The sequence below is a fragment of the Cynoglossus semilaevis genome, chromosome 10 (genome assembly GCF_000523025.1).
Source record: "Cynoglossus semilaevis isolate Cse_v1.0 chromosome 10, Cse_v1.0, whole genome shotgun sequence".
Lineage (NCBI taxonomy): Eukaryota > Metazoa > Chordata > Actinopteri > Pleuronectiformes > Cynoglossidae > Cynoglossus > Cynoglossus semilaevis.
In genome coordinates this window covers 14,461,318-14,478,909 of record NC_024316.1, presented here as the reverse complement: position 1 = coordinate 14,478,909, position 17,592 = coordinate 14,461,318, and the positions used below count along the sequence as shown (strand labels likewise).

Below are 17,592 nucleotides of genomic sequence, written 5' to 3'. Positions count from 1 at the left end.
ATCCTGTACCAGGAATACAGATCTTCCAATCATTTCTATTGGGTTAACTGAATTGCTTTCTTTTGTCAATATTATAAATGAATATCATTAATAGAAAAACCTTTTCTTGAGAGAGATGAAAGAAAAATCTACCAGTGACAAAACTAACCAGTAGGTGGCAGTATTCCAAATCTTAGGATAAAGAAAAAAACTGTTTTTAAAACTAACACATGAAGAACAAAGTTGTATTTAGCAATGGATCTATGACAAGCCTAGAAATGATGATTAAAATGCATTTTTTGCAAACATTTTTTCATGGATAATATGGGTTCCAATGTGTGTTCAAAACAAGTTCTAATTTTAACACTGTTTTGCATTTTCTTATTGTTATTGGTAACAACAGTATTATGGTATAACAATTACAGGCTATTTTAATTTTATATTGTATTGAATGACTTCTAAACAAAAACATTTGACCAAATCAGTGTTTTATTGGAAGAAAAACTCAAAACAATACTTGTAATAATATATGTTTTATTCTTCTCCATTTATTACTATTATTTCATAAGTTTATATTTGCAAATCTTAAGGTCCTTTGTGCATGGACCTATCATCACAGCACACACACACACTCACGCACACACACACATTGGCACAACAAGATTGGTCAGAAATAGATAAATTCTACTCACACTTCAAGAGCACACAATTTCATGACTTTTGCAAGGACTTGGGAAAGACATACTATAACAATAACACATTTGATTGTTTCCCCCTCTATTGAAATAAGAGTTTATTGTTTGATGCACCAAAATAAAACAGCATTTTCATATAAACAAAACATAAATAAAAACATAAGTAAACACATAAGGTATAACCATAAGATGTACAGCAGTTAATAGAATAGAGCTCTGATGAATGTGAAGTGACGTTTTGCCATACTGAAGTGCAGCACTTCCCCTAACATGAAATAAAATAACCTCTGTCTTTAAATAAGAAACTGCTGACAATATAAAAATACATGGCATTGTACTGTAGTTCATTAAATAAACCAACAATTTATATATAAAATATTATATTGACGTGTATAAAAATATGCCTTACAACTTTTTGAAAAGGGTAACAACCATAAGCTTTTGTCCACAACTTAAACACACAAAAATTAAACATATGTACAATCAACTTACAGGCAGTCACACAAATAAACAACTCAAATGAACAGGAGCATCAGGATCATGTTCTTGTGTCTATGATTTCTGTCTTAACATTTATACCAAGATACCTAAAGCACAAAGCAGTATTTGATGAAAAAAAAATAAATTAAAAGAAAGGAAATATTTTGTCATTTAGGTATGTTGATGTCAGTGTATCTTTGGAGACAGGGAGAGAGGATGGTGAGGGAGACACACTTTTTCAAAGAGTTGTGTCACATCACCTGCATAACAGTATTTCAGCCCACTGAGATCAGAACAAACACAGGCAGTGTCAGCTAACCTAAAGTGAAAAGGAAAACCAAACTCTACCAGAAAGCCAGGACAAGAGCCAGGGAATACAGAGGTTGTTCTGTGTAATACCACTGGGATCACTGAGGCAGTTTACGGAGCGTTAATGTGAGCATGCAGCATGTCACTGGAGGACACAGAGGACGTTGCTGCAACTGTTGAACATTCAGACAGATACTATTGTGCTGTGATTGTGTATGTCTTGCGTGTACATGATTGATAAGTGTTGTGAATTTTCCATAGGAAGTGGTTTATCCCTGCTACCTCCTGTCTAGGCAGTGTCTAGCACAAACTAAAGCCACCCCCTCTCCCTGTGCTCCTGCTGCTCCACCTTATCCTCATCCTCTACCTCCTCCTTCTCCTCTTCCTCCAGGCTCCGAGCTGTAGAACAGACTCATCCCTCACTCTCCATCGCATGGAATAGTACCATCCTCGCTGGCACGTGAGGGCACGGGGGTGCCGAGCTCATCCACACACCAGCAATGGCCACGCCGCATGCCCTTAGAGGAGCGGCACTGTGTAGGTTTGGAAAACAAAGAGACGGGTTTTAAAAAGGAAAGGAGGGCAGTTGGAAAGGTGGTGAGAAAGGAAGAGAGAGAAAAAAAATGATATGTCATCATAGCGCAGTACTGATTCTTTGTCCACGCAGCTGACAAGCATAGAGGGTGAAGTGACAGTTACTTTTAGAAATACAATTTTACAGTGTATAACAGAAATGCAGCGAAAAGTTTCAGATTTATATTTAACATGTTCCAGGTACATATTCTACCTGCTTTTTCCTGTAGTAGCCACGGGTGTCACAGTTGGGTATATAAATGTCACGATCAGACTGGAAGATTGTCAGCTCCAGACCCCTTAGGACACTATTGAGCAGCTTACGACACGGTGCCTGGAGACAGAAAATTGCAGAGTTTGACGTTAAACATCACCAGGCAGATAGAGAAAATGTGTCTAAATCCCTGCATGAAAATTCTGGCGGAATTCCTGGAGGACAGAGAAAGGAGTATGTAATCTATATATATTAGATGTCACATATTGTATGACATTATGTAATATCATAATGTTACACAATGCTTTTTTTTTCAGGTCACCGGATTAAGTGACTGTGCATTTTTGTGATACTCTGGAATATTAAACTGTGATCATTTCTGTAACAGTGATGATCTCATCGCCACAGTCAGTGCTGCAGATCAGCTGGCTTGCAAAGTGAAAAGATCTGCGGCCAGAGCTGCAGACTTGAAACTTTTCTGATTCGCATCATGCTCATTAGTTCTGCCGCATAGCAGCGAACACATCATGCACCATGATGCATGGCTTTAGAGCACTGTGTCTACATGTTACTGCAACACCCAAACCAGCTGAGCGTCTGTTACTGTAGCAGGATTATATGCTACTTAAGAAGCAGTGCATACTTTTCCTTACATTTAATGTGTATTTTTTTAATACTCTCACAGATAGGGATGACTGAACATTATTTAACTATGAATCACCGACTCATTGAAACACTGAGGAATTGAAGCACAAACTTACTTTTTCAATGTCACCACTGTGTGAAGGATCTGGACCTGAGAGGAAATCACATATCGGTGTGAGAATTCGACATCAAACGTTTAAAGCACTGAACATCAAACATGTCCAATGTCACATTCTTTAGAGTGATTTCTGTCACATTTCTGAAGCTGCAAAGATAATGTACATGCAGAGCTGGTGAGAAAAGACCTAATTTCTCTCTGTATGTCCTTCTTAGAGTTAATCGCAGTGTCTCTGGTTGAACAGTAGATGGGGATCATTGCCATAAAACACAGCTTGACCATGCTGTAGGTGACACTGCCACAGTTTCCCATTCCCCAGAGTCTATGACCTGCAGGGCTGACCATTTCAGGCTCATTGGTCAATTTGATGGACTGATGAATAAAAGTCACTATGAAGGCAAGTAGCTGCACCATGACTTGAAAACTGTTGCTCTTTGATTGCTGGTTACAAACAGCAATCATGATAAGGTTATTTTCACTGTAATCATTTCTGTATTCCCCCCCCCCCCCCCCCCCCCCTCCCCAAACTGTGCGCCTCACCCCTCCACCGCTGCACCACTGCACTAGCTGCACCATGACTTGAAAACTGTTGCTCTTTGATTGCTGGTTACAAACAGCAATCATGATAAGGTTATTTTCACTGTAATCATTTCTGTATTCCCCCCCCCCCTTTTTGCCTTATCAGAATGATTTCAGAGCCACTGCAGAGCCGTACAAAACTGCAAATTCATCTGGAGCGCACAAAATGCACCCAGGCTGAAATATCAGCCACCAACTGCTCCTTCTTTCTTTGGTGAGTGACACAGCATCACATACAATGTACAGCTATACAAGAGGTGTACCTTAAAGAGGTATCTTTAACACAGCTTACATTTAACATTTGTCTACCCACATGTTTAATACATCCATAAGTGCATGCATGCAGACACATATCTATATGTGCATATGTGACACCATGCAAGTGTGTCTATACAGTATCTTACCTGTGGGAGGTGGCCTCTCAGTGGGACTAGTCCTACTGTGTTTGGAGCAAATGCCCCGTCCCTGCAACAAAGCCTGAAGGGGGCTGTGTTCCCTTGGAGGGGGAACACAGCGGAGCCCTTTGGCACAGCTCAGTGTGTATACACCACAGGGCTCTCCCTGGGCCAACACTGTCGTGCTCACTGCAACATTATGGTCCCTGGGGGGCCGACCTGCCCCCAGTGGATCCCTGCAGGAAGGGCAGACCTTGAAGGGCCCCAAGCGATTTGCACTGCTCCAAGATCCGCAGTGGGCAATCAGCAACAAAACAATGGCTGTTAAGTTAGAAAGAATAGGCATTTTCTGTCCAGGTCTCAGGTTCTTCACACTGTCACTCTTTGTCAGTTAAATGTGGATAAATCTATTTATGGATATTGAAATTTTGTCCCTCTCTCACTCTCTCTCTTACTCTCTTCCTCCCTTTTTCCTCCCTTCTTCTTTGAATCTTCTGTCCGTTTCTATACAGTTGCCTTCTTTGGTGCTTTGCTCATTGAGTCCCCTGCAGTGTTAGAGGAGACAAATGGAGATCGAGGGAGACAGAGCAAAGCACCGGCTTTTAAAGATCTGAAAGGCGGTGATAGAGTGAGGAAAAAGAGAGAGAGAGAGAGAGAGAGAGAGAGAGAGATGAAGGGGGAGGGGAGGAGAGGAGAGGAGAGAGAGAGAGAGAGAGAGAGAGCACCGTCAGTTATGACACCTTCAGGGGCTGGGACACAGAAAGAAAAAGAGGGAGAGAGCGAGAGAGAGAGAGAGAGCAGATATGGCACCTTCAGGTGCTTGTGGATTATGTTTCTCTTCAAAATTAGAAAAAATTCTCCACTGTCTGTTTTATATTTTTATTTAATCACATATACATCCAGCCATTGAACTAACACTTATTCTCAACGCTGCACTTATGTTAATAACACATATACTGTCCAGATATTTGCACTTTATTTCCACTGTCAGAGACCTTTCTGGAACACAATTTACCATGGTAACAAAAACAAATGTATATGTGCCTCTCTCAGCTTCTCCACTGCAGTGTCATTCACTGCAACAAAAGCACAGTGGTGGCTTTTCTCTTGCTTGAATTCAATAAAAGGTTATGACAGAGAACACAGACTATCCTGAGCAACATTTTTTTAAAATGCCGAAGGAAATGTAATATAGGATAATGATAGATGAATTAAATTGGCAGCAAATTTCAACAGAACTATAATAATGTATCGTGTGTAGCTCTGTTTATTGCATGACAGATCGACCGAAACTGTCTTAGCTCAATTAAATCACTGCTGAGTCAGAAGGTCTGATTCAGTCTTTGTTACAAAAGTCAGCTTCATTACATTACTAAGGAGCTGTCAGATATTGACTTATCGCTGAGTTTAATGGACCAGATCACATGACAAGTTATGAGGCAATGGAAACTATTATACAGTGAGAATCTGCACAACTGGAACCTGGATGCGAAGATAAATTTGCAGAAATAAACAAACATGCAGATTCTTAGATTTTCTAGGCAGAACGAAAGAATGTCCTTGCAGCCATGACGTAAAATGGTGCAGTGTGTGACTCTGTACTGAATATATTCTTGCTTCTGTCAGATTTAAAACTAATTCTTTGACCTAACTACTGAACTCATTATAAGGACACTTGAGTAAAAAAAAAGTATGATTTTTTTCAACTTAAAAGGACACCATATGGTCGTTGACTGTCGTCTGTTGGACTGTCGTGTGTGTGCGTAACTTAGAAAGACACCATATGGTCGTTGATTGTCATCTGTTGGACTGTCGTGTGTGTGCGTAACAACAATAAATGAAAGACATAAATTGAAAGCACATGAAGATGGCTGGTAGAGTGCTGAGGAATGAATTCCTCTCTTATCTCCAGCCCCATTGTCTCCAGTGTTATCTGTTCTGGCCTCAATGCCACGGCCTACAGGCAAATAGAAAATACGCAGAATAAATTCTCTGTATTAATAATAACTTTAATTGAATTGTTTTTTGTGTGCAGTGTAAGTCTTGAAAATATATTGTAAAATCCAAATATTAAAAAATGTAAGGAGATTAAAGTGGGCTGCAGCAACAACAGGTGAATGTGCACAGAGCAAAGGTTAGAGAAGGTGTATGTGCTGAAAGTGTTGGCTCAATCTACCAAAGCAGTGGATCATTGATAAGAGACATAGAGGAGGCTGCAAGTAGGATACAGTTAGATGGATTTGACTCCTCCTTAAAGGAACAGTCCAGGAAGAAGGTTAATTAAAGAAAATCGTTAGAAAAATAGTTTTATGATTGCTAACTAGCCTAACGTTAGCATCCTCTCTCGTTCTTCTTTCTCACTGCATGTATAACAGTGCCGTCCATTCCTTCTCATGTAAGATGTTGTACCACATGGGATTCCCTTTTCCGTTGTTTCAGCCTCCCCTATAAATGCCATAGTGCCCCCTTGAGGGAGGTATTGTTCATTCCACCAATAAATTAGAAATGCACAATATTTAAAAAGGTTACCACCTGCGTTACGTTATTTTTCTGTTTTTCTTTTTGCACTCTCATCAAACTAGTCAGACTCAATAATTTGCAGGTTATTGGGGTTGACGAGTGATGCAGTGATGAACAAAATGTGCTGCATGTGTGAATAGTTGCCTGGCACTTGGTCACTTCCTCCTGAAGCACTGCAGACATGACAGAGTACAAAATCGTAGCCAGTGGCCTGTACTGTTTGGAATTCAGTGCTGCCTACATGAGGCCAAAACCTGCCTCGCCATCAGCAGTGTTTTGTTCTGATTAATCCTGGCAACGAGAGCAGAAATCACCTGCTGTCTCGTGTTCCCATGAGTTGTGAGCTGCAGCACAGTCTGTTTCCACATATCAGGATAATGTTCCAAGACTCACGCCAGACCAACAGGGGCTCTCTTTTCCACACTGCCCTAGATAATTCATTTTTCCTCCTTCAGGCTGCCACATGATTTCTTCCTCAGTTTGTTTCTCCTCTCCCGCTTTCTCAGGTCTTTCCCAGCTCTCACTGCAGCCACTGATTCTTTTAAAATAGCCACCGCTCATTTAACTCAAGTAATACAAAATCACTGCACTTTGCGTGTTTGTTGTCTCTCAGTGAAGTTTTTTGCACATAAGAATGCCATGTTATGGAATAAACTACATTAACTTGGCATAAAATAATGCTTTACAGCATCTTTTTTTAATGTTTTTGCCAAATTTTAGATTTAATTATATGGACTTATCTGAGGGTTTGTGCAATAGGATAATGGTTTCCATTTCCTGATGGCTGAGTGAGTTTGTGTGTTTGGCTTTTCCCAGACTAAACATAAGATCTGGATACATTTGTCACCGAGAACACAGACAGCAAAAACTAAAGGTCATCACACTGACAATTTTGTCTTAAAAATCAGTCTGAACCCAGGATTAACACTGACACAAACTACTACTACTACTACTACAACCACCGACGCATATGCACGTGCACATATTTGTTACTCAATTTTATTGGTACTACATATGTAACTCCTAGTCTTACATAATCCTTAAAACAAACCTAACTAATCCTAGCTACAGATTTAACCAACCCTTTACTTGTAATTTCTACCCTTAAAATTAAGTCTTCAACCTAAAAATGCCTTTGGACCAACAGGGACCTGTAAAGTGACCTCACAATGTCAAGATGTTTGGTTTTAACCAGTAGTTTTAGTATATCCAAAAATTAAATGCTCTTATTGCTCTCTGAGGGAAACCCAAAGACACAATATTATCCTTAACTTATTCCAATAAATGCTTCACCTTAATCTGTATATTAATTTACCTCGGCAGAACACTAACACTGACCTTAACGAGACGAACTCACACTATGCACACACACACTGAAAATGCTGGTGTTACGTCCCAAACCTATGATTGGCTAGGGCTGGGAACACTTTGTGACGTCACAGGAAAGCGCCGAACTATAGTTATGTAGGTTTGATGTGGCTTTAACGGGCTGATGACAAAGTGGGTTCTTAGTCCGATTAGACGGCTACCTCTCAGGTAAGAGGAAACCACCGGGGGCGTATTTGTTCCGTGGGTCCATTTTAAAACGCTCTACATTAAACAGTAACAGAGAGAAAGCCTCGGCTGTCAGGAATTAGCTTATCTTATTAGCCGCTGCTGATGCTAAACCAGTGACATACTGAGCTTTCGTCATTAACGACGTCAGACTGACACTGTTTTGCTGTTTAATGTGAAAAGCAGAGAAGAATTGACGTTAAAGAGCAACCCTATACCCTATTCCAGAAACACTCCTTGTTGCCCTTCTCGTTCAGCATCCCTGACATGGAGATGTGGACTGTGTTGACAGCGAGAGCTGCATGTAAACTTCGGCACGCCCACCTTTTAGACCACTGTCTTATTGAACTACATGCGTATTCCACAGTAACTTGAAAAAACAAAAACAAAACAACAACACTGCAAGCGAGTTAAGATAAAAACCACCGCAAAGAGTGTGTTAGAATTAAATATAATGTTAAACAGAAATTGTTTATCACAAAGGTACATTTATTTTTTAACAAAATCTGTTACTTTAAGGACATTTTTTAATTGTAAAATTGTTTATTGATATGACAAGATGAACAGCAATGCTTTTGTACTTGGTAATTTATCTGAGGGCAATTACAATCAACAACTAATTCTATGCAGAGTGTTTTGTTCTGCTTTTAAATCGTCTGATTTCTTCTATCAGATGGATGCCATCAACATTCTACACCAAAGAGCCCTAAATCTTAGGCGGCGGATGAGAGAAATTGAAGATGGTCGCGCTGCACAGGAGCGATTAATGAGGTTGCAGAAGGAAGGAGACACACTCAGGTCAGCTTGATGAAAGCTTTCATACCAATTTCAATTGTAGACATATGATACACATTATGAAATATTAATACCTGTCTAAGCATGCCTTAACACAACACCCCACAATGCTGTGTTGCTGTCGTCAATGCTGAAATATTTTAATGTTGTTTCTTGTGTTACTTTACTTAATCATAGAGTAGGTTGACATATATTCACATCAACATAGTCATTATCCATATACTTACAGTAGTTAGAGAGTCACTCCATGACTTTTCCATGTGTTTTAATGGTTTGTTGCTGTGTAAGCGACCACACGAACAGTAAAGAGTCTGTAGTGTGTCCACGGCATGGGTTTTTATTTCTCAGATTAAATATAGTGGTCACTTAAGACTGTGACTGTGGTTTTGTTTAATTCCACAGTTTGTGTCTGTAAGTTCTGTAGGTGAGTCCAGGCACAACAACCGAAATCAGTGGCTGCTTCGTACATTTATTTATATATCAATTATTTTTATAAAAATGTTAATATTGACAAAACTGAAGAGGTGAAACATCTTCAAGAAACCTTCTCTGTCCAGTTGCCCTCAGTGTAACTATTTTTGGTCAATATTGACCATATGTTTTGTTTGTTATTTCCTGTCACAGGATACCAGTAGATTTTTACCCATCTTTAACATCTTTTTTAATTTCTTTACAAGGATAAAGTCATACATGACTTCTTCTGTTTCAAATGCACTGCTACGTTGCAGACATCTTTTTTCATATACATGTACAAAAGCTTTCAGATAAAAGCTTTCAATGTATGATGTATGGTCAGTATCACAATGAATTAAAAATTAAAAAATGCTTATTAAAAAGATACTCTAACCAGCCAGACGAGTGATAAATATTTCTATTTCAAGATGATGTCCTTACGTAATATTGCATCAAACAAGATAATGATGCAGCTGTTACGGCTTTCATCTCAGGAACGTCTTCATATCCCCACAGCTTCTCCTGCATATTCCATCTCATTAGTCATAAATGCCTCAAGTATTTGGATTCAGAAACTATGTGGTTTTCATCTTAGCACAGCGGAGATAAACAGCCTGAGCCGTGAGATGCTGTGCAGCACAGTCAGGCTCAGGCAGCACTGGGTGTTCATCTGTGCTTTGAGGTCTTTAGTATATTTTCCACACTGTGCACATCTCCCACAGTTGGGTTTGTTAATTTGGGGTGTTTTTTTTTTTTTTTTTTTGATTGTGCCAACAACAGTTGAACCAGAGAGAAGTCGTCATTTGTTTACCTGCACTTTTTTCCTTTTAGTTACCAAGGGAACTCAGAAGAAGTGGGTTGCTATGTTGCAGGCCATCCTTTATCAAAGAGAAACTGCTACTTTGAGGTAAGGCAGTGGGAAACCGATGCTGCACCTGTCCCTGTTAATGTACTTTAAATACTCCTAGACTCCTATGACCATTGCTTTCTGTGTTTGTGTGTCATAGTTCATATGGCCATCAGAAACCGTTGTCTAAACATTGATATGGCCAGAATTGCTCTTTCCAGATGGTTATTTTTTTCTCCTGGAATCTTGTTGCTGACAGTTTTCTCAATTTCTTATATTTTTCAGTGATTCCCACAATCCCAGTTTAGTGATAAACCACTGCCGCAGAAATGTTTCAGTTCCATTGGAATGTGGGATCTTAGTAGGGTTAGGTGTGTCTCTGAGTGCAAAGATATGTCACACTTTTATTTAGCCCATGGGGAAAAAAATAGGCTGGGATCTTGTGACTGACATTGTTTGCTCAACAATGTCTGAATTAAAACACATGCTAACATGCGGAATATCCGGTTTTACTGTCTTAAACACAGTGTGTGACATCATGTCTTCTTTGCAATGAAATGAGACATCAGTAAAACAAAATCACAATAGAGCAAACGGGCTCTGCAGTGTGTACGTCGCCAGGTCTGTTTTAATAACATCCTGTAGGACCTTGCGGTATCAGCACCTTTGGCATTTTTTCTGTAATGGCTTTAAGGACTCCCTTATTTTTGCCAGATGTGACATTTCTTCCTAATGTGATGTCAACGTCTCATGTGACCTCCAGGTCTTTCTCTCTTTGCTGCCTCAACAGGCAAACCGTCAAAATAACAATGGTTATAATTAAATGAGAATCCCATTTGGAGCTTCATAGGTCTCTCTGACATTTACACAGGAGGATTTTAGTATGGTCATTACCCCGAGTTTCAAAGCAGCATTTTTCTCTACTCTGTGACGCACATGCTGTCAGTTTCCCAGATATCTCAGAAATTTGGGAGCAGTTATTTTCATAAATGTCAGGCTTCTGTCGACATATGCGTCACTGCTAACCTCATGCCTCTTCCTTGTTCTGATTTCACAAGAAGCCCGTTTCACATTTGTTGCCTCTGCTCCTTCACTTTCTACCATTCTGTCTCCACATTTTTGCAACATTACAACTTTCTTATAGTTTTGTAGTTAACAGGCTCATCTGTAGAGTTGATTTCGGCTCATTCCTAATGAGCAATGTCATGTGTTTTTGCCTGCTTTGTAAGGACATTCACATTTTCTACATGTTTGTTTGTGATGCTGGTGAACGGCCAAAGCAAACAGTTGACTTATTAACAAAGCACAAGTGTTGAGTAATGAACAATCCCTCAAATGACAGCCTAAAAGGCATCAAGTGCTGTAAAAACACGTTTGCTATACAGTACTGTACTTTAGCACTGCAGTCAGTAACCTCCATGTTTTAGTCACAAGTATAATTAACTACAATTCATGTTTTCTGAAAGGAAGAAAAGCAACAGAAACAACACTGTTTATTAATGCACTGGAATGTGCGCTGCTTTGTTATACATAGATATTATAACAAAGCATATGATTTACCAAGTGGCCCCTGCTGTTAATAGGCCTTGTTAGAACGCAGGTGTTAACACTGTAAAGGTCACGCAAAATAACAGCAGATGCCATATTTGGTCTAACAGTTTACATGTATCATAAGTGTTGTATAATCTACTGGAGGCGGTGTTTTCATGAGAATATTTTACCACACTATTTTTCAGGTCTGTGCATTACAACCACATCTCATGTATAGACATTCCCTGAACTTAGAAATCTGATCTGATCTTAACGCCCTGTGAACCAATTCGCAGCCTTATGGACCTCTATACACTTTGTGATTATAGCATTTTTATTGCCAAATTTTGTTCAACGTTTGATGTGTGCATATTGTGCGTTGACCATTTACTGAATTGCAGGTAACGACATATGTCACAATGCAACGTCGTCAGCGTACGTCTTTCTTCCGTAGACATTTTCTATATAGAATGATTACACATATAGACTGAAGTAAAAAGTGCCGCCCATTCCTCCTCTGTGAGTGTTTGACTGATGGGGTTAGATGCAGTGAATAATTTTCCCAAGTTGAATACGATACTGTAAAAAATAAGTGTCAGAATATTTATTAGCATATTTAAAAAGATTAGCACTGTTGCACATCTCATTATGTGGTAAGAGACAAATCAAGTGTATACAGTCGGTGGAGGGGTGCCTCCATAAAGTATATACAGTAGTAGCCAGGCATAGTTAACTTGAATTTTCCACTGAAGGTGCAACTTTCTAAATATTCAGTGTAAAATATAAAGCCTGTGTCTTAAAGACGGGCTCTAATTATATGATAAGCTAAATAACTTTGGCCGTGGTTGCTGTATTTACTGTGTGTTGATTTTGTGTGTAGGTGACCATCGTGGACACAGGGGTGAGGGGAACCATTGCTGTGGGCCTGGTGCCTAAATTCTACAGGCTGGACCACCAGCCTGGCTGGCTGCCATACTCTGTAGCTTACCACGCTGACAACGGCAAGTAGGTCAAACCACAGTCTTCTATACACTACATTAGAGCATTGGTTTATTGCATGGTTTGAAAAACAGATTGTCACTGACATAAAATGCTCTTGATAGAAAATAATGACCCATAAGATCCAAGTTTAGTTTTTTTTTATTATTTTTTGTCTGTGTTTGATAAATCATATTATGCAACATTGCAGCAGAAAACTAAACATTTCATGTCACAATTCCTGCAGTAACTTGATTTTTATGACCTGTATTTTTTTAAATAACGTAAAGCAAGGACAACATATGCATATCCATTTAATATTTACTCAGATAATATAAAACATTAGAAGGTTTACATTGAGCTAAGTGCAATGCAATGCAATGCAATGCCAAAATCCTTACTTGCGGGTTACTGTAGGTGCCTGCACCCACAACATGCCGCTGCAATATTACACAGATGCGTTGTACATTAGTAGACCGAGGCAGGAGTGTGTTTACATATTTGTTCCAGATTGTCATCAGAAAAGACCATATAATGAGGTTAACATATGTAAAAAGAAGTCCTGTGAGACAAAGGATTAGAGGTCAGACTGCAATCAGCACTGTGTTTGTTTCAGAAAGCAGCACTCAGTAACGTCTGTGTTTCATTTTTCTCAAGGTTAAGGACATGAGCTGCTTTCAAAGAACAAAACAGGCCATTTTCCGTTGTTTCAGAGGCATTAAGTGTTGGGTAAATACCTGTATTTCACAGCAGAATATTTCTTTTTCTCTCCCTTTGTCCAAGGTTATATAATGGCAACCCTGTGGGGCAGCAGTTTGGACCAAAGTGTGCTCGGGGAGACCGTGTTGGCTGTGGAATACTTTCAGAAAATACCGAGGCAGGCTCTACCACAGTTTTTTTCACCAAAAATGGCCAAGAGGTACAACAGGCATCGTGATCTGGAAATGTTGGCTTTGTTGGCTCATGTCATATTTTTCTTTGGTTGTGTTGAAATCAGGGATGAATTGATTGATACCTTTTTCTAAGCACAAAACTGGTAGAATTGGGAAATATTGTGAAAATGGCACAATGTTGGTTAGAAATGTACAGTGCAGGGAATAGAAGGAAACATCAAGGAAGCAACAAGCTCTTATTCATTTTTAGGAAACAAAATCTTTGAAGTTCACCACAAGTCAGTTATCCATTTAAATGACCCTTTAGAGCTGCAATAAGGCATTGATTTAACAGAGCATTTAAATGTAATGACAGTTTTGGTTCATCTGCCTTTTGTCCAGGTGGGTTCAGTGGAGGTCCCTGTGCTGGCAGAAGGGCTTTTTCCTGCTGTAGGGATGCACTCCATGGGGGAGGAGGTGAAGGTTGACCTGCATGCAGAGTGGTTCCTGGAGGAGGATGATAGCATGATGATGGTTGACAGCCATGAAGATGACTGGGGACGGCTTTACGATGTCACAGTGAGCGGCACGGTAAGAAGCAGATTGCATCCAGTTTTTGATTCTGAAATCCCTCTGTTCTGTGTCAGGTACCTTTATGTTTGTTTAGACTAGTAACCTGCACATTAAAGATGTGGATAAAATAACACGCAGACTACTTCAACAATATAAATGCACAATGAAAACAATGAAGGAAAGTTGCTCCAATGAAGCTCAAAAAACATGCAGTTTTTCAACAGCAGGTATCATTATTGCACTACATCAATGAAGCTCAAAAACATGCAGTGACTTTTGCTTTTTCACATGAAGTTCCTTATGAAAACAGTGATGTCCAGAGTGATTTTCTTTTTTTTTTACAGCAGGTATCATTATTGCACTACAGTTCATTTCTGAAATTCTTGCAACTGGTTCGTTGACACTAATAAAATACATGACACAGAGATCAAATGATTCTATATTGATTTATATATGAATTTTTCAGTTCATATTAACTGAATAACTAACTGTTAAAGAAATGATTTTGATCAGTTCATCTAATCCTGGAGAATCGTGCAACAAATGCAGCTAATTGCATTGTATCCAAAGCATTTGTGTCTATAGCTTCATGTAGTTAGTGCTTGACACCATTAACGGTTAAAAAAGAAAAACTGGAACGGGTCAATGTAGTCCTTGGGCATTTGTTGCCAATTCCTTTTGTTTGTTTTGTAGTCGAATCATTCAACTACATGCTCTTTAACAAATCTCTCTTTGTTGACAGCAGTATTAAACACTTCAGGGAAGGCTGTTCCAAAAGCATTCATTTAAATTTGAGTTATTTTGTCTCTGACGCTGTATCATCGTGGCGTGTCTGGATTTTGGTTCCTCTAAGTTTGTTTTTGCAAACGTCCCTGACGTCATCACAGGGATTTTCCTGCACGTTTATAGACACCCTGTTTAAAAAACAAGATAAACAGCAGGCAGACCGTCAGAGAGGACGTCGAGTGTGTTGTCCTTCATTCCCTCTTTGGCGTATCGTACGATGAGATTAGGCAACACAAATCCAAGACACACAAGACAAATCTCGAGATGTGTTTGATTTATGGCGCCTCCGTCACCTCCGAAAGGCTGCCACATGGTAATCATTTCAATTGAAGTCATAATTTGTAGTGTGTCATTATGTTATTATACGCCGATTGAACCTAATAAATTGTAATTAAACAGAACTCACACACACACACACACACACACTATGTGAGCTGTCTTTTGGAGAATGTAGTTGTCTAAAAACAAGGTCTTAATTTGTTTGGGGATTTCATGAATACATGTTTTGAAATGTTTTGAAATGTTAATCCAAAAAGGAAGTAAGTCAGGAGGTTTTTACAAATGCTTTTATTTAAAAAACAGGGGAAGACTTCTATGTGAAAATACCAGAAACATTAAAAGAACACCATGTACAAGAAAGTGTAGTACTATCTTTCAAATTAACATATTTTATTATATATATATACACCTGATTTGTTAAACTTTACTTCCTACAAATCCAGTCCATAAAAGTTTGCACAATTTAAAAAGTACAATAAACAGTAAAGTTTATTATTTTATAATATACTTATAAAACATTTACTGTTTTATAACTGACGGAATTAATGAAATCTGTTGAGTAGAAGTGTATACTGACCAAATTAATGAAATCTGTTGAGTAGAAGTGAGTTAAAAAAAACGCCTCGTGGAGCATAATAAAAGAGTTCAAGGCTCAGGAACATTTGTCCGTGGATCAGGTCAGCTTTTGTTTTAATTACAGTCGAATCGTTTAGAAACTGAAGCAAATGTTAAAATTGTCATTTTGTCCGTCTGGTTTGGTGTCATTCAGGTTGTAATGTCTGTGTTAGACTGTGTGACTGTGTCAAGACATTTCTAAATTTGTTTCCTCACAATTTACATCTCAAAACATCAGGGCAGTCATTGCAACACCACCACAGACGTCCAATTCAGTGTGAGTGAGGTCCTCCTTGACACAGTCATTACAGGCAACAAGAATAATGTGTGGCACTGCACACTGCAGGATTTTCTATTCTATTTTCTCTGTTCACTGTAATTACCTCCTGCAAGCCTGATCAGGTTTGTAGTTTTTCACTGTCAGGTCAGGATAGTTTTTCACCTGGTGATACAGGGATGAAGTTTTTTTTGTTTTTTTTAAGTGAAATGAAGTTTTGCTTTCTGTTTCTAAGCAACATGATGTCTGTCTTTCTCGTGTCCTGGTGAATTTTCTCTAAAAATTCCGTGAATGATTCCACATGCAAAAGCAAGGATGTCTGTGCTTTGTTAGAAGACAGGGTTTGATGCCAGTGACAGCAGTCTACAAATGTGATGTATAGGCACACACACACACATACATACATACATACATATATATGCATATAATGGAAGTAATCTTTAGTTTTAGTTTAGTTTTTTTTAGTTTTTGTTTCTTTTGGTGGCCGAAACTCTTACTCAGTGGTTGGTAACGCCTGAGAGTGGGGCGAAGTTTAAATTGAGGGCTGTTTTCTCAGACACAGACTAAACTATGATTCAAGTAGCTCATGTCAACCGCTTGAATAGAGTTCATTGTTAGAAACAACTTTGTCATCAGATGTATCATGCTGCATTCCACCACTTTACATTAGTGAACTGTAACACCTTTGTTCTGTGTTGAGGTGTGAGCTTCCATGAAACCCCCCCCCCCACCCTTCCACCCTCCTACCTCCACCACCACACAGCCCTTCCTTCTGCCACCCTCCCTTCCAACTTCAAAAAGTAACCACAAGACTACAGACTGGTCTCCCAGCGGTGCAGGAGAGATGAAGGCCAGGCTGTGTGTGGGTCCCTCATGTGGTTGTGTGATAAACGTGTCTGTCTTCGGGTCATACACAAGCATCTGTCACACACACAAACATACAGCACAGAGGCCATCGTGGTACGTGAAAGCTGAGTGCCATGGGTGAGAAGAATGATTCAATCAACAGTCCTGTTTTCCGTTTTTCTGTCTGTTTCTTTTCTGTTTTTTTTCTTCTGTTTTTCCCGACCAGAGAGTAGCAATGGCATTAAACCTACTCTAGAGCCAAGTGTGTGGCAGTCCACCAGGTTGTAAAAATTCAATAAGTGGAGTAACGGGACTCTAAGGAATCTTTTACTCTTTCTCATGTGGTTGGAGGTTTTCACAGCTGGGACGCTCGGCTGCACAGTTGCCTCAACTGTCCAACAGTGATCTGTTCTTTCTCTTTTGTTCCATTTTCTTTGCTTTTATTTCTGTTTTTCCCCCTAATAAGCAAGTAACCATTGCCCCCCCAAGTACTGTGATGTGGTCAGCATTGTGAAGGTGATAATGTTGTCAAGTTCTTACAAGTTCACCCTGGATGCTGAAAAGAGTGTGTGTTGAGTTGGAACAGTAGTTGTCCTGTAGTGACAGAGAAGGTCTAAGGAAAATCAAGTAAAGGAAAAGTAAAGTGATGCAGATGAAAGGGACGCGAAGGAGACGCGGAG

The 17,592-nt window shown here is 39.3% G+C and overlaps 2 protein-coding genes across 2 annotated transcripts in view; one reads left to right on the top strand and one right to left on the bottom strand.

Moving 5' to 3' along the window:
• Window positions 1-1,854: 1,854 nt before the first annotated feature.
• igfbp6b (insulin-like growth factor binding protein 6b) lies at window positions 1,855-5,665 on the bottom strand. Its single transcript, XM_008319005.3, has 4 exons — window positions 3,997-5,665; window positions 3,012-3,046; window positions 2,251-2,370; window positions 1,855-1,996 (listed from the first exon to the last, which is right to left on the bottom strand). The coding sequence occupies exons 1-4, from the start codon at window positions 4,331-4,333 to the stop codon at window positions 1,883-1,885; spliced, it is 606 nt and encodes a 201-aa protein (XP_008317227.1). The 5' UTR covers window positions 4,334-5,665; the 3' UTR covers window positions 1,855-1,882.
• A 2,244-nt stretch (window positions 5,666-7,909) lies between these two features.
• The window catches only part of spryd3 (SPRY domain containing 3), a 36,106-nt gene continuing 26,423 nt past the window's right edge, over window positions 7,910-17,592 (top strand). Inside the window, exons 1-6 of the mRNA XM_008319002.3 lie at window positions 7,910-8,043; window positions 8,735-8,859; window positions 10,141-10,216; window positions 12,567-12,691; window positions 13,448-13,583; window positions 13,939-14,127. Of these exons, the coding sequence (XP_008317224.1) occupies window positions 8,735-8,859; window positions 10,141-10,216; window positions 12,567-12,691; window positions 13,448-13,583; window positions 13,939-14,127 (651 nt within the window). The 5' untranslated portion in view covers window positions 7,910-8,043. The remainder of the gene's footprint in view (window positions 8,044-8,734; window positions 8,860-10,140; window positions 10,217-12,566; window positions 12,692-13,447; window positions 13,584-13,938; window positions 14,128-17,592) is intronic.